This window comes from Ctenopharyngodon idella, chromosome 16, assembly GCF_019924925.1.
Source record: "Ctenopharyngodon idella isolate HZGC_01 chromosome 16, HZGC01, whole genome shotgun sequence".
NCBI lineage: Eukaryota > Metazoa > Chordata > Actinopteri > Cypriniformes > Xenocyprididae > Ctenopharyngodon > Ctenopharyngodon idella.
The window spans coordinates 29,708,510-29,729,434 of record NC_067235.1 but is presented as its reverse complement, the minus strand read 5'-3'; the positions used below and the strand labels follow the sequence as shown (position 1 = coordinate 29,729,434).

At 35.5% G+C, this 20,925-nt stretch overlaps 1 protein-coding gene across 13 annotated transcripts in view; it reads right to left on the bottom strand.

The window, feature by feature from the left end:
• Window positions 1-20,925, bottom strand: part of syngap1b (synaptic Ras GTPase activating protein 1b) — a 135,940-nt gene that overhangs the window by 81,591 nt on the left and 33,424 nt on the right. For all 13 annotated transcript variants that reach the window (XM_051865509.1, XM_051865518.1, XM_051865517.1 and 10 more), the window contains exon 3: window positions 13,294-13,399. In XM_051865509.1, coding sequence (XP_051721469.1) covers window positions 13,294-13,399 — 106 coding nt within the window. The remainder of the gene's footprint in view (window positions 1-13,293; window positions 13,400-20,925) is intronic.

Here is a 20,925-nt window from a genome sequence, read left to right as displayed (position 1 = left end):
TAAAACAGCAAAGCTACAGCAGCAGCCATGAGCCATCAGAAAAGTCATCAAGACGATTCAGCACTTCCTACTCATGACAACTAGTGAATCTAAGAGACAAGTACATCCTCTAGAAGTACAGCATCAGCCTTCAGACACACACACAGTCGTTGTGGGTTTCTCATATATCCCATCATTACAAATTTAACAGACAACGAAAATTGTGCAACTTGATTATCAAATATAAATATTATTTGGAAGTTGCATTCAAAATCTAAAGGAGGATTCATGATGCATCTATGTGTGATCACTTTCTGATGATCTTACAATGCATCTACATTGTCAAAATCAGTGTGATCATTCCTAGAAATCAATACCAGTCAGTGTTATTATTTTTTTGTGGTAGATCTCTAGATACCAGTGCTTTGGCCTCTGGACACACTGGCACCATGATATGCCTGTTGCATATTTCATATGACAGAACATATGAGGCAACAGCACTGAAGTAGAACCGCAAAAACAACAGCACTGAAAATGAATTGCGTGGCCTTGCATGACCTCTGCCTTTGGGGGAGCCGCAGATGTCAGGGATTATTTCAGCCCATAGTTTTGTATAATCAATATATGGTGCATCTGTAATCAGACATACAGAAAGGTTTTTATATAAAAAAAAAAAAAAAAAAAAAAAACAATTCAAAGAAGGTCTAAAATGTCCAAGGGGGAGCGTGCAAACAGAAAGGGAGTCTGGCGTCCTCTTTGTGCCAGAGAAATGAAGGTCGGGCCGTGCACAGGGGCGTTAAATTCAGAGATGCAGAGCCAGGCGGTCATTATCTTAGCAGAAAATTCAGAACTGAAGAATCGACTCCCTTGTCTGTCTGTCTGTCTATCTGTCTGTCTGTCTGTCTGTCTGTCTGCCCCCCCAGTGGTGAACCATTGAAATTTCGAAACAATTATGAGGTAGCGAAGCCTCGTTTACTGAAATCACGTGACTTTGGCAGTTTGATATGCGCTCCGAACCACTGATTCGAAACAAAAGATTCGTAAAGCTTTGAAGCTTCATGAAGCAGTGTTTTGAAATCGCTTGAATTGTTGAATAAAGTCGTTATTTTGTGTTATTTGGCACACAAAAAGTATTCTCGTCGCTTCATAACATTAAGGTTGAACTACTGTACTCACATGAACTGTTTTAAATATGTCTTTAGTAGCTTTCTGGGCATTGAAAGTGTTAATTGTCTTACTGTCAATGGAGGCCTCACTGAGCCATCAGATTTTAAAAAAAATATCTTAATTTGTGTTGCGAAGATGAATGAAGGTCTTACGGGTGTGGAACGACATGAGGGTGAGTAATTAATGACAGAATTTTCTTTTTTGGGTGAACTAACCCTTTAATCCTTTGTCTATGGTAGACATTAATGATGTATTTTTATTGTTACTGTACTAAAATACATATATCTGTACTGTATCAGAATAGTTTAGAATCTTTTACTTTTGACTCCACGACATTCCAGAAAAATATGCCATTCCTTGTTAAAATCAAAGTGAAGAAATTACAGTTCATTGGTACTTTTCTCAGATTACAACTGAAATTCTCAAAACTACTCTAAAACTAGTCACTTGTGCACATCATAAAAGCAATTACTCATTCTTTTGAAAAAACTGCAAATGCTTTACTACATTCAAGCAACATTATCAATTGCTTATGTCATGTTGATCAAAATATATTAGGTTCTGTGTTGAATAGTCTTACCCCTCAAAACATCTAGGCATTAGTTCCTTGCATAAGTCATTAAATGCAAAATGGTTGAACTAGTTGTCATAAACTGTCAAGCATATTTTCCATACATCTCTATCAGACTTTTTTTGTAAATGTGCCCTGAATTGATGAATTGCACAGGTGAATCTTGAATTTCATAAATGAAGGGAAATGTAAAGCATTGGATCATCCAATGATCAACCAGTTCTCTAAATTAGTTTAGAGGTGCATCTCATGAAGCTTGGCAGGCATATATAGACAGAGTGCAACACAGTTTAACAAATTCTGACCAGTGTTGGGGGTAACTCATTACAAGTAACTTAAGTTATGTAATCAGATTACTTTTTCAAGTAACTAGTAAAGTATCGCATTACTTTTTCAATTTACAACAAAATATCTAAGTTACTTTTTCAAATAAGTAAGGCAAGTGACTTTTTCAAATTTATTGACTGACAGCTCTCTTGTCCCCATGTTGAGAGAAATAAAGTGCAGAGGTGTTGTGTGCGCTGTGTGAACATGATGGTTATTGTAGTTCTAGACTAAATGTGAACATGCATTTACTCATCTCACTTGCACGAAAACATTCAGTATTACTCAAAATGAATAAAAACAGTAAAATGCAATCTCAGAATTTTATGCAAAGCTGTAATAATTAAGTATATTAAATTACACAAATATACTTTATGTATTTAATCTCACTTTATTAAGCAATGTCTTTGCTGCTGATCTAATTCAACCATACTAATAAGCAAAAATTACTTTAGATTAGATTTAGAAATAAGAGCGTTAAACTTTCTTTTCCTGTGTCCTATTCTTCTTCAATCCAGAAGAGCAGCACAGCTGAAAGGTTTGTTTGAGCTGCGCCCTCTACTGTACAGGCATAAATATGCATTTCCTTCAGCCTGAGGCTTATTCATTTCACTTTTGGTGTGAAAGGGCCTCAAAATTTGCCAAAAAAATAACACAATGTAACACATTACTTTTCATAAAGAGTAACTAAGTAACACAATTAGTTACTTTTTAGGGAGTAACACAATATCATAATGCATTACTTTTAAAAGAAACTTTCCCCAACACTGATTCTGACAATGGAAGAACAACAAGGAAACAAACAAGGTCAACAGCTGGGAAGAAGAAGAAGAGTAAGGATGCGTAATGGGTAGGGCAGGGAGGCAAAACAGACAAAGCGGCAGAAGAGGGCCACTATTGTGGACCATGTTCTCAATCGTGACTTTACAATGGACGAGGTGGGTTGAAAGGTTCAGCCGAATGCTGGGAGAACAACAGTGTCCTCAATCATTCAAATGTTTGTATACAGAACAGGTGTAATCAAACAACTGTAAAACTGTATACTTACTGTAATGCTTCATATTACAGTAGTCCACTTGCATTTTACATTATACAGTAAGTGTATTTTAAAGAGACATACTGTAACACCCAAACACACACACAAATATCTTGTCCTGTCTCTTGCAATCAATATCCCACATTGGGTAATGTGTAAATTTGTACTGTTGAGGCCTGTGCATTTTCAATCAATGTCATGAAAACCCTATAGCCACAGTTTACATCAGAAAATACTGACAGACTACACTGCTATATTGACAACATGGATAAGCATTTTGACTATCTTGTCTGAGAACAATGACACAAGGACTTTTCATTCTGATGGCACTGACATGTTCTTTGAACTAAATGCTTATTTTGAGAGATGAACTAAGGATTTTGAGGTAATCCATTGTGTGGTGCTGTTTGTACAAATTGTTTTGAGAAATTCACTTATTGGTTTGCAAATGTTAAAGGATTAGTTCACTTCTGAATGAAAATTTCCTGATAATTTACTCACCCCCATGTCATCCAAGATGTTCATGTCTTTCTTTCTTCAGTTGAAAAGAAATGAAGGTTTTTGAGGAAAACTTGCAGGATTCTTCTCCATATAGTGGACTTCACACGGGTTGAAGATCCAAATTTCAGTTTCAGTGCAGCTTCAAAGAGCTCTACACGATCTTATCTAGCGAAACAATCGGCCATTTTCTAAAAAAAAATAAAAATGTATATATATACCACAAAACTTTTTTAACCACTTTTTTAACCACAAATGCTCATCTTGCACTAGCTCTGCGATCCGCACGCATTACGTAATCATGTTACAAAGGTTATTCATGACATAGGTGGAAGTACCAATCCATTGTCTACAAAGCGAACATGCAAAGATTAAGCCAAACGGTAAAACAACGATATCGGATGATTTTGAAGTTGGAGGAGAAAATGAGATTAAGTTTTTCGCCCTACCTTACGTCACACGTGTCCTTCCAAATGCAATGCATGGTGCATCACAGAGCAGTGCAAGACAAGCATTTGTGGTTAAGAAGTATATACATTTTTATTTTTTTTAGAAAATGACCGATCATTTCGCTATATTAGACCCTGAAACTGCAATTTGGACCTTCAACCCGGTGTACCCCTCTGAAGTCCACTATATGGAGAAAAATCCCGGAATGTTTTCCTCAAAAACCTTCATTTCATTTCGACTGAAGAAAGAAAGACATGAACATCTTGGATTACATGGGGGTGAGTAAATTATCAGGAAATTTTCATTCAGAAGTGAACTAATCCTTTAAGGATGATTCGAGAAATGTTCCAAAGCGACTGAGAAAAACTGTATTAACTTTGAATAAAAAATATGCCAATCAGTATCTGTGGTAAAAGTCTCAGTAACTCATTTTTGCCATAAAATTTTTAATATTTCAGGCTGAAACACTGGTGCAACTGTGAATATAAAAATGCACTTTTTTTTTTCTTTATTTTCAAAAACGACTTTCCTTCTCTTCTGTTGTTCACATATTCTCTCCTCAGGAAGTTTACTTTCTGTCAGCGGCTTTGCCAGACGTGGCTTGGGTCATGAATATTAATGCCGCTTTGAGATGTTGGCCCTAAATGATTTGCTGAAAGGCGGACGTTGGTAGGTGAGAATGCTAGCCGCGTGGGATTACAGTTTTGTGTGTTTGTTCAGCCCACTGTCAAAGCAACGGCTGGCAGAAGCTTCTGATCGACATTTTAAGCAGCAAGCTGCATTTTTTTTCCCTTCGCACCGTGACAAAGCAAAATAAACCTCTTTAAAATATATAATTATTGTCTCTCAAATAGTGTGTGTATAATCACAGTTAGTGGTTGTTTTGCCATTGTAATGTGAACAAGAGGATGAAGCTAATCAAATTGCCCCATGCAGCAAAAAAATATATATATTTCAATTATTTGCAAAATATGTTGTAAACACCACAGCTTAAGGTAATATAGTTTTCAAAATTAAAATATTTTAAATGCCAAAATATATTACAAAACATACTTAAAGTCAGGATTATTATAGTTAAGTAAAACGAAAATTAAAACAAAATTAAAAAAATTAAAATTAAAAACACTTTCGTTACTTGAAATAAAATAAACGTTAACTGAAATAAAATAAAATAAAATAACAAACTTATTTTATTTCAGCTATTTGCCAATGAAAAATTTATCATTTTCATTTAGATTAACTTGATGTACTAAAATAACTAAAATTGAAATAAAAATGAATAAAAAATATATTGACATTTAAAGCAAAAAAAAAAAAAAACACAACAAAGTTACTAAAAAATTACTGAAAAAAGGAAAATATAAAAATATAAATTCCAAATATTAATAAACACTATAATAGTGTTTAAATGATACTAAAATAGGAGCAAAAAATATAAATATAAATATGTATATTTATAATATAAATATAATAAAAATATATTTAAATTGCAAATATATTTAAAAAATATATAACGACAACATACTGAAAATATATAAAAAAAAATTATGTATTTTTGTAATTAAAATATATAATAATGTGAATATTTAATAATAAATATTTAGTATTTTTAATAGTATTTAATATACTTTTAAATTTAGTATTAGTTTAGTATTTAATAGTAAGTATATAGCAATATATGTATTGTCATTTTCTTGTATATTTAGATATATATTATAAATATATATATTTTTTCCATAAACTATAGTCTTAATAATTCAGCACTTTTACTTGATATTCAAGCATATTCAAAAATGCATTCTTTTGTACTTTTACTCAAGTAGAAAGTAAAGTAATGCTATAATATTCCATTAGGGTACCTGTACTTCATCCACCACTGCTCACGTCACAGAGAATGAAATGTATTTTGGTCGCACAGGCCTGTCAGCTCATAAACTGGATTAATAATTAGTATTCTTCATGAACAAACTATTAAAACATATTATGACCCCTGCAAATTTGCTCCCACAATGACTCTGTGAAACGAACTCAGAAAGTCAAAGCTTACAGAAAATCCCACACGACATTGTGGTGGCGTTCATGTGCGTTCATCATGTAAATACGATCATTCCGACGTGACATGAAGGCACATGAAGAGGTGGACCCTCTGCCACAGGGAATACAGACGAGCGCAGCATTTATTAAGCATTACAACCCAACGACCGCGCAGAAATTCCTCATGGCACTGCGAAGACACCGCATGATGTTCTTTCTGTCGGAGGAAAAACTGCCCATGTTCTGAATCAATAATTCATATTGTTTCATGTGCGTGAAGAACAGGGGAAGAAAGGGTGAACAAAAGAGAACAGGCCTGACTAAACTCTAGTCTCGCCTTTGGCATCCTGCAGGTACAAAGAAGTGTTTCCATTAAATGAAATATTGGAAAATGAAATGAAGTCTCTGTAGAAACAGGAAGAGAGACAGAAAGCTAATCAATGGGAGAATCTCGACAAATGTAAGTGTAGACGTTTCTGACAAGATATCGCACTATGTAGCACTACTTTTTTTAACTAAAGCCATACCCCTGAGCGCATATAACTCATATCGGCAGTAAGATTATGGCTGTGAGCTCAGCATAAAGAAACAGAAAGGCAATCTGATTCAAAAACAAGCACAGAATGTACTTGTTATGATGTTGCCCTGCTGAAAACAGCTCAAGCAAAGACTATTTAATATTGCACCTTCATACTTAGTGTGTAATGAAGACAAAAATGCCAAAAAGTACATTCTCATTATTTAAACTGGTGCGCAAAAATTTGGGGACAGTAAGATTTTTTTGATGTTTTTGAAAGAAGTCTCTTATGCTTACCAAGGCTAAATTTATTTGATCAAAAATACAATAAAAACAACATTATGAAACATCATTAAAAAAATTTAATAACTGTTTTCTATTTTTTTATATATTTTAAAATATAATTTATTCTTGTGATCAAAGCTGAATTTTCAGCATCATTACTCCAGTCTTCAGTGTCACATGATCCTTCAGAAATCATTCTAATATGCTGATTTGTTGCTCATTTCTTCTTCTTCTTATTATTATTATTATCAATGTTAAATCAGTTGTGCTGCTTAATTTATTTATGTGCAGCATTTATTTAAAATCTTTTGTAACATTATATATGTCTTTATTGTCACTTTTAATTAATTTAATGCATCCATGCTAAATTACATTTTTAATTTCTTTAAAAAAAATCAATAGTGTACTCTCAAATAGTGTTGTCAAAAGTACCACTTCGATACTAAGTCGGTACTGAATTTTTAAAAATGTGATGCTTTGAGCACTGTTAAATGTGGATTCGTTAACACCTCTGATTGGCCATTGTGTTCACGCGCTCATCAGATATGTCTGTGATTGGCTACAATGATCAACACTTCAAAAACACTTCAAAACACTCAATATCTCGAACACCAAACCAGCACAAACATTTGTTTTTGCGGCACAAATCAGCACAAATGTAGCACAAACGAAAGGCATAGTTTTGGGGATTATTTCGTTTTATGGGGTGCCAACTTCACGGAGGTATATTTGTGCTGGTTTTGTGTTCGAGATACTGAGCATTATTTTTTTAGTCGTGTGACGTCATTCTCCACCCCATGTTGTTCAAATCGCTCCAAACCGGTGCCATTCGTTTGTGCTCGATTTGTGCTGGTTTGTGGGTTTTTTCATTATTTTTTAAAAAAGGTAATCACTTACAGGGTTTCTTTTAACAGCACAAACCGGCACAAAACGAGCACAAACGAACGATACCAGTTTGGAGCAATTTGGACGGCATGGGGTGGAGAATGACGTCACACGACCAAAAAAATAATGCTCAATATCTTGAACACTAAACCAGCACATACGTTCGTTTTTGCGGCACAAATAAGCACAAACGTAGCACAAACGAATGGCATAGTTTTGGGGATTATTTAGTTTTATGGGGTGCCAACTTCACGGAGGTTGTGTACCTGTGTAAGCGATTGGTGAAGAGCGTCATTGATGTCTATTTACAACATGTTTTTGAAGCGTTGATCATTGTAGCCAATCACAAACATATATGTTGAGTGCGTGAACACAATGGCCAATCAGAGGTGTTTACGAATCCGCTCAACAGTGCATCACATTTTTAACATTTCAGTACCGACTTGGTATCAAAGTCGGTACTTTTGACAACACTACTCTCAAAATAGTGTATAAATTGTATACCTTTTATTTTATTTTTTTGTCCCTTTGGAATTTGATAGTTGTTCATTGAACATTGTTGTATAGAAAAAAAAATTGTGTATAGATTTTTCGAAATTACAGCATACAAGTTTGGAACAACATGAGGATGAGTAAATAATGACAGAACTGTCATTTTTGGATGCACTATCCCTTTAAAAGTGTACTCCTTTAGTACACTCTGCATAATCTGCATAATACACTAACTAATGCCTTGATTCAAAATCTTTGCCCAGTCACACGCTGTTAGTTAGCTAGCTGAGAGCAATATGCTCTGCCATCCCAAATAAAGGGAATTTTATTCATTAATGTGACTCATTTTCTCATGTGACTATATATCTCGCCACATCACAGTAATTTGTTTAGCCTAGAACTATTTTCATAGCCAGTGCTGGGTATTGTCAAGTTGGGTTTTTGTCAAGAAGAAATTTCTTACAGTATGTGCTATGAAATTTAATTGAACTATGAACAGTATTATTTATTTAAGGCTGAAAATGAACATTTTGTCATCATTTACTCATTCTCAAGTAGTTCCAAAACCGTATTAAATTCTTCTTGGCCATCGAAAAAAAGATGTTTGAAATGTCTGAGCTGCTTTTTACAACATAATTAAAGTAGGGACTTATACCATAAAATACCATAACAGCGCCACAAATGCAGTCCATAAAAGTCATATGAACTCATATGTTAGATTTGTGTGAAGAATAGATCATAATTAAAGTGGTAAAGACAAAATCTTGTGTAATATGTCTCCATTTTGACATTTTGAATTACACACAAGCACAAATGAGATTAAAAAGTTGCAGTGGAAAGAAAATCTCTGGTTTTACAGAAGAAAGAAATAATACATGAGGGTGAGTATATCATTTTTGGGTGAATTATTCTTTTAATTATCTAAAAGGCTCCATTTTAGATCCATTCTGACAAACATTTACACATAACACACAAAATTTTTAGATGTCACATAGCAGATAATATTTTCTACTGTTCATACATAAATACTACCTTGAGGACAATTTTATGGCCTGGATCTGGACAAACCTTGGATTTCGCCACACAAGGAACCACATGGGATTTGCTTACAAATGCAAATTGCAATTAACAACTAACATTAACCCAAAGCTTTAAGTGCTTGTTTATTACTTAGTCTTCAATTAATTCTGACGCCCAAGGCAGCACAAAAATTGACTGCATCAGTGAAAGTACTCTACATCCAAAGACAACTTCAACCACGCGGACAGATGCTTTCAGAATTTCCTTTTCAATGATTTCTTTTGAGGGCATCTTAGCTAATAGCTTCTGACAATATTTAGATGCTTAAAGCCAAATAATTCTTAAAGGAGAAGTCTGTAATTTTTTGATGTTAAAACACTTTCTATATCACTTTAATGTGCAGACACAACTATAAGTAAAGCATGTGTTGGATGGTTTTTCTCTGCGGTGGTTTCACAATGTTGCTCAGTTTGTGCTTTGTCATGTCAATTTCTGGCTCGATCAATTATCTATTTGCTTCGGGCAAATGAAATGTGTTTGAAAATTATATTTGCAATATTGTTTAGTGCCACTAGGGGCACCAGAATTACACACTTCACATTTAACTTAAAACATTTTTATCAAAAATATCTTAATTTGTGTTCTGAAGATGAATGAAGGTCTTACGGGTGTGGAATGACATGAGGGTGAGTAATTAATGACATAATTTTCATTTTTGGGTGAATTAACCCTTTAATTAATCTACTGTTGCACTACAAAAAATTACTTAATTTTTTTTTTTTTTTTTCTAGTAAAAATATCTAAACATCCATAAAGCAAGATACATATACTTTGAAAAGAAAAATTATAAGACATTCAGAAAAAATATATCATAAATTAAGTTAATTAAAATGTGTTATATTTTGTAGTTTTTTAATGTTGTTTTAAGGATGTTTTTTTGCAGTGTTCAGACAGCAGACAGCGAGGAAACTCACTAAAGTTTGGAACAGAGCTAAATAGTCTCATCCTCAAAGTCTACACATGTGCAAACTAAGCAGGAACCACACTGAGACAAAGACACTTCAAAATAGGTCACTGTGTCATTATGCAATGAAGAATGAATCTATACTTCACTGAATCTTACCCCAACCCACCCCCCAAATAGCACGCCTTGTCAGCTAATTAACACCGTTCTCCTGAGATCAGTTCCATTCAATGTTTCGTCTTCCTTACAGTCTCTTGTTCTGGAAAGCATATGGTGGTATAGAGCCCCTGTGTCGCTCAGAGCGTAGCTTACATTCATCAGAACGTACACTATAGCTGTGGGCAGCCTTCTCTGAAGCCGTGCAACTCCCAAATCGTTGTCACGGAAACTGCAGAAGGAGTCTCGGATGATCAGCAGAGGGCCACCTCGTTCAACACCTTGCATGGATGTGCTATTCACCAGGAGTCAGCATGCTATACTCTTAAAAATAAAGCTTCCAAAAGGGGGTTTTCAAAGTGATGCCATAGAAGAACCATTTTTCTCCAAAGTACCATTTTTTTTCTTAGTGTGAAGAACATTTTAAGGCTAGATACTGTTGGAAAAAAACATATATTTAAAACAGTTCATGTGACTACAGTGGTTCAACCTTCATGTTATGAAGCGACGAGAATACGTTTTGTGCACCAAAAAAAACAAAATAACAACTTTATTCAACAATATCTAGTCATGGACGATTTCAAAACACTGCTTCATGAAGCTTCGAAGCTTTACGAATCTTTTGTTTCGAATCAGTGGTTCAGAGTGTGGAAGTCACGTGATTTCAGTAAACGAGGCTTTGTTATGTCATAAGTGTTTCGAAATTTGGTTCACGTGACTTTGGCAGTTTAATACACGCTCCGAACCACTGATTCGAAACAAAAGATTCGTAAAGCTTTGAAGCTTCATGAAGGAGTGTTTTGAAATCGCCCATCACTAGATATTGATGAATAAAGTCGTTATTTTGTTTTTTTTTTGCTGCACAAAAAGTATTCTCGTCACTTCATAACATTAAGGTTGAACCACTATAGTCACATGAACTGTTTTAAAGATGTCTTTAGCAGCTTTCTGAGGGTTTGAAAGTGTAATTAACTTGCTGTCAATGCAGGCCTCACTGAGCCATCGCATTTTATCAAAAATATCTTAATTTGTGTTCCGAAGATGAACGAAGGTCTTACAGGTGTAGAACGACATGAGGGTGAGTAATTAATGACTTTTACAATTTTATTTCTGTCTATATTCTGAAGGTTTTTACAGAGGGGTTTGTTCATATATAATTTAATTATTTTTCTAGCTGTTGACAGATTGATTTATGGAGTGATAAAAGAGATATTCAAAAATCACTTATGTAAAAACCTTTGACTCTAACAACAACAAACATCAACATGAAACAAGAATTTTGAACCTGGCTTTATCCAATGTTCAGATTTCTGTTCTGGAAATGAATGCAAATTAGTGCATATTTAAAAGGGTACTCCACCGCTGGCAAAATAGGCTTTCAATAAAACTTGGCTGTCTATACAGTAGAAAATTGAAATCTGTGCTAACTGACTAGAGAAAACAGATAAAAAGGCTGTTGTCTTCCCTTTTGCCAAATAGGTAGGAAAACTTCAACACCCATAATGCACTGGGCATGTTGTCACTCCCACCAGTCTGCTATGGATACGCCTAGTCAAATCCAACCTTGCTTTAGTAGGAAATACTTCTTAGCAAACTTTTAGTCATAATGGTGTCGACTCTGTTTGTTGTCACCATTTCAAACTGGATGACCCTGAACACAGTGTTTTAGTGCAACCGGAGGAAAAAGAAAGCTGAAAGAAACTGCTGTTCTGTCAGTTCCACCTGAAGCAAAATGCCGGTAAGAAAGCTGTTGCCATAGTGTTCCATTTTAACCATAATGCTGTTTGAAGAGTAGACATAGTATGATACAATTTTCAGTGATAAACGTACCCTTACACTAACTGTTTTGTTAATAACCCTCTGTCGATCCGACCGTCCGTGGGCGGGGATACATAAATGTGGAAGTATAATCTGTAGTTTCCACAAAAACCCTGGAGCTGTCAAGTCAAATGCGTCATCTGGCAAACTTTTGCTGACAAATAAACGTGAATTTCTCAGTCCAGGTAACACGGAGAATAAGTAAACATTGTTAATTCACATGTACTACTGATATTGTAACAATACAGTTCGGGTTGAAAATCTGCAGTTACACTTTAATTAGATAATTCAATTTGCATATTTAAACAACGTTTCAGAAAAATTGTAACACAAAAAATATCTGTAATTCTTAATGTAATCAATCAACTGGGGAAATATGGTGATATCTATTAGCTAAATGTTTAACCCTATTCACCTGATGTCTTGCCTTAAAGGAACACTCCACTATTTTTGAAAATGGGCTCTTAGAACACAATGTAACTACAGAACAGTCAAGTTTTAAATAGGAAAAATATCGAAACTCTTTGGTCATTTTTGAGCGAGATGCTAACGGTCTAATCAGATTCAATGATCTATGCTAAGCTATGCTAAAAGTGCTACCGCCAGACCCGGAGATTGGCTGAATGGATTCGAAAATGGTAAAACTCAACTGTTTAACTCTAGGGGAGTTGGAAAATGAGCCTATTTTCAAAAATAGTGGTTCCTTTAAGGCCCAGATATACTTCAAAAGAAATCGAAGTTCGTTTTGGGAGTTCGAAATGGTTTGCCAAAGCAAACTCTCAGGAAAAGTTCGCTCCAGCTGCAAAACACCTTTGTACTACCATTGGTTTGTGACAATAACAGTATATCCCTGCTCACGTATTTCGAACTTCGATTTACCCCTAAACGGAGAACAAAAACGAACTTTGCCGTGACTAAATAAATAAAATAACTTGTTTTAACTATAAAAACCTTTTGTGCAATGGAAAGGTTTCATGGATTTTAAAGGTCCTTCAATGAGCTAATAAAGAACCTTTATTTTTAATAGTGTAGGTGCTTTGTTAGAGGTGTCAACGTATCAGACCGAGTGGAAGCAGGACGGCACGTGTTCGACTCACCCATTTCAGGATGGTGCCTCCCCTCCACAGGCACGCTGACCGTCCGTCGCAGCAGCTTGTTCCTGTGCGACTCGGAGCGCCGCTCGCGCATCAACAAAGGGTGAACCTGCGGGAGAGGAGAGATAAAAGGTCAGTGCAAAGAGTGCGAGGTCAATACGGCAAGCTGAGTCAAATGTGCAGGGCTCTGCGCTAAACCAGTCAGAAACCTCCACTATTAAAACAACAAGTCCCATAGAGATTCCTTGAAATAATAAAGCAATGGTGTGTGTTTGGGGTGAGTGGGGAAAATAATTGCAAACTTGTGTGTGTAATGTGTTTATTTAAGCCTCCGTATGGGGCTGCATCTCACGGGAATTCATCTTAATGGGGAGAGCGCTCACTCATCTCCGTGAGCTCGGCGTCCGCAAACATCTCAGCGCAGGTTTGCCTTCAAATTGCACAGGGGTTGTTTAGCGGCGTGGGCGTCTCTCCTGTGTTCGCCGGCACTATCCGGAGGGAGATACAATCGGGATATCGAGAGCAAGGCTGTGAAGCAGGCGATTACCTACAGTCTGGTGTGATAAATGAGTGGGGCAAGAGAGGATCAGACACTGAGCCCTATGGGAAGCAGCTAAAATGTTTCAGGGGTGGCCTTGTCATTCGGACCCAGCTGCATTATGGGACACTCTTTCCATTTTTATGCACAGCTCAGCTTTTCACACACAGAGAAAAATGCAGATTTATTAGAATAGGACGTCTGAAGGGATTGACACAGCTGACTGTAAGATAATGGTGCACACTCTGCCTGACGGTGCATTCGTGCAGTTTATCTTCATAGTTTTAAAAATGAAGGAGTCTACATTATGCTTATGCATTTCTGGTAGGAAAAAGCAAACTAAATATTATGTTTCAATCATGTCTTTTAAAATGGATCTACAGCCAGCTGCCATGAAATTACAGGAAGGATAGCCTCATAAAAAATGCACAACATGCAATAAATCCTTCATGACTTACTAGAAAGCATGCAAGATCGCTGTTTATTAATGTACATGCCCTTTTATGTGAACAATTATCTACTATGCAGGCAGTGCAGATTTATTTTAAGGATAAACTCAGTGCACACCATTAACAACGTGTCAGTTTGCATACTGTGTGATGCAGTTGTTTTAAGACTAGTTTTGGCTTTGGGTAAACTGAAATTATTAGGCTTACAGTAATATCAGAGTATTGTCTGCTAAAGACAAATGGCACTATATCTACAAAACCAAAAGAAACATGTCTGACACAAATTAACTGTCACTTTAAAGTATGAACAAAACTGCATTGGAGAACAAAGGGAATGTAGGTACCAGGTTCAGATAAAGGACCCTTTTGACTCATAATTCACTGAGGTCTCATCTACTCATTGGAAATAATCTAATATACACTTGGACATATTAAGGAAGCAAAGAGAACGTGGTCTGTCGCAATCATGCTAACTTCAAGAAACTGAACCGTTAGACCCACATCTACAGTATGTTTCAGTAACTGTGGGACCCAGGTGAGTAGAATGATTTCAGCTGGGCGACTGTTGGCTTGGCAGCAATTACCTGATTCAGTGTTATCTGGCACACATCACAGAGAGTAACTGTGGACAAAACACAGAGAGTCAGAGACCAGGTGGAGATGGACCCGCTACGGATCGACAATCACCTTCTCTAAGGAGAGAATCCTCAATTTTCCTGCCCAAGAGACGAGAAATCACTGGAAATAGAGTGCAACAGTGCCCGCCCACTTTTTCAACTGCCTTGGTTCTGGAAGTATTTTTCCCATAGGATTTTATAAAAGTCTTAATCAAAGAGTTACAAGACATTAACCAAACAAACTGGACATTTCCGATCTTTCGATCTAATGGACGAAATAAACTTGCACAATTTACATATAAGCGCGAAAGGAGACGACGGAAAAGCATATGGAGAGTAGCAGCATTCGTTTCTCTGAGAGCCACAAGACTAAAGTGAAAACATTGTGCTTGGCATGTTTTTCGTCTTCAAACCCATCTTGGGTCTTTAGCTGTCAAAGTTTAAATCCCGTCTGGCTAGAGCGCTTCCTATAATGTTTACGAGTTAGGTCAGTAGGCGGAGAGTAGGTGGTCTTTTGTGGCTGTTCAAAAGCATTTGACCACATGTGCGTCTACCCCACAAAAGCAACCCGCAAATGTGTTTTCGACTACCTCTGGACAGTAGGGGACGAAGTAAACAAATCAAGTACTTGAGTAAAAGTATAGATACGTGTTATAAAATATTACTCAAGTGAAAGTATTTAGTGCTCTTTTTCAATTTTACTTGAGTGAAAGTACAAAAGTACTTGATTTTTAATGTACTTAAGTAAAAAAGTACTGATTGATGAATGTTTATTTTGTAATTTTATATAGGCCACTTATATAATTTAATTTTATATTGTGTATTTTATATAATCCTATTGCTCAAAATAATTATGTCAAATATACAAAAAATATAGGGCTAAATACATAACATTTTAAGAAATTGCTACAGCAGAGGGGAAGATGAACGTGCATGTGTTATTTTAATTTGTGTTAGAGTTGCACGATTCTGGATAAAATGAGAATCAAGATTTTTTTTTGTTTCTTTCAAATAGAAATCATGATTGCTTTAGAGAAGAGGAAGAGTTATTGTAGTAGAGTGTTGTTGCCATGCCATCATTTTACTAGATTTTTACTTCGGGAACCTGACTGTTGCACTCTATAAGAGATACACAGTTTGTCTAACCAATAGCAGATAGGGGGCGTGTTAGAAGGAAAAGTTGGATTATGTGATGGTGATTCTAATTTCACCTTTAGAACACAGAAGTTCAGCTTTGAGACGTGTCTCGAGACTTCTTTGTTTAATGTCTGGCTGTTTTGAACCTAAGAACACTTTCTGTGTGTATTCCACCTAAATCTGGAGTGGGCTCAGGCTTGGCAAACGCATCCATGCTGCGCTGTAGGGGGGTATGCCATATGTCAGTGCATTCTAAACCAGCCCAGCTGTGTGATGGGGCAGGTGAGGGAGGAAACAGGGAGGAGAGCAGCAGGTGTGCAGTCCGTTCTGTCCTAATGGTGCGCTAATAGATCACAGCCCAACCTGACAGCACCCTGCCGGCAGCCCGACCGACCCCGAACCTCAACTGACTTCGCTGGCATCCTGCTCCATTCCGGAATGCCACGATATCACAGCAGAACGGCAAAGGTAAAGAGAAGAAGGATGAGATCTGTCTGCTTCTATCAACATCACATCACTGTCAGGTTCCAGCTGCTCTGGTAATAAATGACACAGGATTATTTTCACTTGTTTGTATCGTGATCCTGAGAATGTCGTACCAGAGATATATTATCTTCTGCTTCATTTCTACTGTGCAATCATTGAATTATGGATTGAAAATACAGTTGCAATCAGTCAAATGTGGCAGTTGAAAGATATGGATAGATGGATGTACAGCTTTCTCACCACAAATCTATGGAAATTAATTCTCCACCTACATCAAAATGGCAGCAAAAACTGTCCGATCTGTTAACAAAACCTGTCTTGTTGCAGCTCTACTTTACTTTTTACATTTTTTTTTGGAATAGTGATAAATGAAATAAAACAGACATCTTTAGACCTTTGTTAGTGTTTCAAGTCACTTCTATTTAATAGTTTAAAGAGGTTAAAATTAGTATTTGCTTTTTATTTTTGAGACAGCCTACGCAACTGAAACTTTGACGCTTCAAAAAGTTCTTAAAGAGATCGCAAAACTAATCCTTATGAATTGAATGGTTTAATCTAAATTTTCTGAAGAGACACGATCACTTTATATGATGAACAGATTTCATTTAGTCTTTTATTCACATATAATCATTGATCAGCGAACATAAATAGAAGCTCAACCGAAACTGCTTGTCGCGTGAGAACAAACCTCTTGTGGAAGTTCAAACGTGCTGCGTAACACGAGAATGAAGCTCATTGGTTATCACACATCAATGCAAACATGCTTGAGCTTCTGTTTACCACAACTGATGTGTGAGTTAATGAATGTTTATATGTGAATAAAAGCCTACATTCAGTCTGTTCAACATATAAAGCGATCAAATATTTTCAGAAAATTTGGACAAAACCGCTCCATTCATATGGATTAGTTTTACGATCTCTTTATGAACTTTTTGAAATGTCAAAGTTTCAGTTGCGTTGGCTGTCAATGGAGGGGTCAAAAAGCGCTCGGATTTCATCAAAAAGATTTTCATTTGTATTCCGAAGATGAACGAAAGTCTTATGGGTTCAACGACATGAGGGTGAGTAATTAATTACATTATTTTCATTTTTGGGTGAACTATCCCTTTAAGCCAGACAAAATTGGTAACACTTCAGGAGTTTCAAAGTCATTATCTGATTGGTGGAATTCTACAGGGTTTCCAGGAGACCTGTGTGGCGCGTTCTTTAACTGTCCACCTGGAAACAAAATCGCTGTGAAGCCAAACCCCCTCATGGAAGAAGAAAGCCGTTGTTTACAAATGTGACAGTGAGCTTTTATCAGGATCAAATAAACGCTGGATTTTCAAAAGTATGTGAAGTTTGCGGCACCATTGTTGCTGTAAACTTACACAACGTTCTTAAAATAATAATTTATTAGATGCACGCCGGTCTGTTATTGTAGCAACTTTACATTTTCACGTCCCTAAACATGACGCAGAAAAAAAATGAACTGTGATTGGTTGCTTTACATGTTAGTCAGACAGCTTCTGGGTGGTCCTTGGCCAATGAAAGCTGTGATGGAGTCTAGACCTTCTGCCCTCATTCTGAAGGTCTAGTTACGCGAGACTAGGTAGTTAGTAACTGAATATCAGTAACCTGGATTACTTTCTTAGATTCCAAAATTTTATATTACAATTATATGGAAAATTGACCACACAAAATAAACGAATACAATATTTAATCGTTTTCAGTAAGTGTTTTATTTTGACTATTATTGTTATTTTGTTGTGATTCACCTCATAGCTGCTTGGTTTGGTTAATAGCATATATTAACATCAAGACTTTATTAAAGTCCCTTTGGGGATAATGAATGGGAAAAATAGCTCCAGAACCAAGGCTGTTGAAAAAGTGGACAGGCACTGTTGCACTCTATGGGAAAGAACATTCTGCTTGTCAAACCATTTCATGAGCTCTTTCATATTTTCACGTGACACATCCCAGGAATCCATTACATAATCTTTTCCTCCAGTTCAAACAGACTCCCACAATGCTAACGGCTCTTCTCAAAGACTTGTCATGTTCTGTCACACCGTCAGCTGCGATCAAAGCCTCTCTGTTGACTGTGTCCATACTAATTAATATATTTACTGTGACATCTTGGAATACCGCACTGAAACAATATGCAAGCAGCCAGAGAAAGCGATTTGGTTAGTGCATGATTCCATAGCCTGAATCCTGGGGCAGCTACAAGAATGGCTGCCGCCCACTCACAGCGAGAGAAACCTTGCTCTGGGTCTACTTGCGTAACGCAGTGTCACGGTTGCGCGGATCCACACGAGGACCATTCATCTGAGGGCTGGTGCACAGAGAGTGTGAAGTCGGACGTGGGCCACTGTCACCAAACATCAATTAGGATCTAATGACATGGTGGCAAATACTCCTGACTCTCTCGCTCCCTCTAAAGGCTGTTTCTGAGCATAGCAACAAGTCACTGCATTTCTATCAGCCATGTTACCTACCCTGAATTTGATTCTCTTTGTATATGACTTTATGTGACGACTCAAATTAGCTGTAAATCAGACAATTAAAAGTATTTAAAGCACACAGTAAAATGTATTAATGTCACTGCATTAAATATATACAAATTATTTAAATGGTGCAAATAAAATATATAACTTTAAAAAAAAAAGAATAAATTAATTAAAAAAAAATCAACAGAAGTAGTTTTTTTAGGTTTTTTAGGTGACAAAATGTATTTCGACAAATATATAATAAATAAATAATAGTAATACTAATAGTAAATATATATTAAACATTTATTTATTATTTATTATTTATTTTTAAAGAAAGTCCTACACATTTTATAATGACATATATCTTTATTATATATACAGTATATATATATATACAATATATATATATATATTACATTTATACATATTTATGACTATTTATATACTATAAATAATAGGCTATTACACATACACACATATTTATAAATTATATATAAATATATATATATATAATAGGATAGGACAACTTCAGTAGAAATTAAAAATTGAAACTATTAAAAATATTTTTGTTAATTTAAATAAAGCTGAAACAAAACTAAATATAAATATTAACTTAAAAATCTTGAATGAAATTTAGAAATATTGCCTTTGCAACTAACTGAAATAAAATTTGAAGTTTAAGTACTAAAATTAAAAGTAAAATAGAAATGTAAAATTGACGAAAACTAAAAATGATGAAAGCACATAAAAAATGTACTAAAACAAATTAAATTAAATAAAAATAAAAATAATCTGAAAATATAAAAATAAAAACGAACTCAAAATATTATTAAATAATATAATAGTATATAAATAATTCTAAAATAACTGCATAAAACAAACATCCAGTGTGTATATAACACACTAGTGAAATTATTAATTTATGATACTCAATTTTGCTGTTAAGTGAGAACAGCCTAAATTGATTGGAAAGGACTTTACTCGCCTCACTCATCAACACCTGCTGAAAACAATCAGAGAAAAGAATGTCCTCCTGCGGACTCCCAGAGTGCAAATGTCTTCATGGAGGAGATGATTGTCATTCACTACAGGACCTGAATGAAGACCCTCACACACACAAACAGGGCTGCAACTGTCCCCTGCAGCAGATGAGTGACAACCATGAATATTTCATGGTGCTCATCTTCACAGAGGTGACAGCCATTAGCCTGTCACGACCGATTCACATCTATTCAAAGTGTGGCCTTATCGGAACATGCAACAAAACGGGTGCAATTAGTCAGGACGGTGCTGCTGATTAATGAGCCTCTCAGCGCTCTCCTACACTAGAGACCTGATCCACATCACTACCTGCTTTACAGGTTAGCCAGTGTGTCCATTAGAACCACACAGGCACTGACTTCTTCAAGGTACGGTCAGACTAGACTTTAAGAATGCAAAAAAATAAGGAACTTGGGACTTCTGTAAGATGTGCTGTAGAGAAAGTTTTTATTTAACATGCAAGGCAACTTGCGTTCACATCCCAACCTAATATATCTTTGTTTTATTACTTAAACAAGCAAACTGCATCTGAACTCTTCCACCAATGATAATATGGATAAGAAACTGTCTGTTTTTAAAATTTTAAATGCAGTTTTTATTCATTTTGAGTAATTACTGTCTGTTTAACTGCAGAAATTTTGTGTACATTTAATTTACTAAATAAAAATTTGATAATATATATTTTTTAAACATTTATATAGATTTTGATTGAATTATATTTAAATAACAAATAATATATACAATATATATCATAATATTATAGAATAATGTTATCATAATAATACAATATTATATTATTAAAACACTGATACTGTAATATAATATTATAATAACATTCAATCAATCAATCATTTATTTATAAAGCACTTAAAAAAACATAAAAGCATATCAAA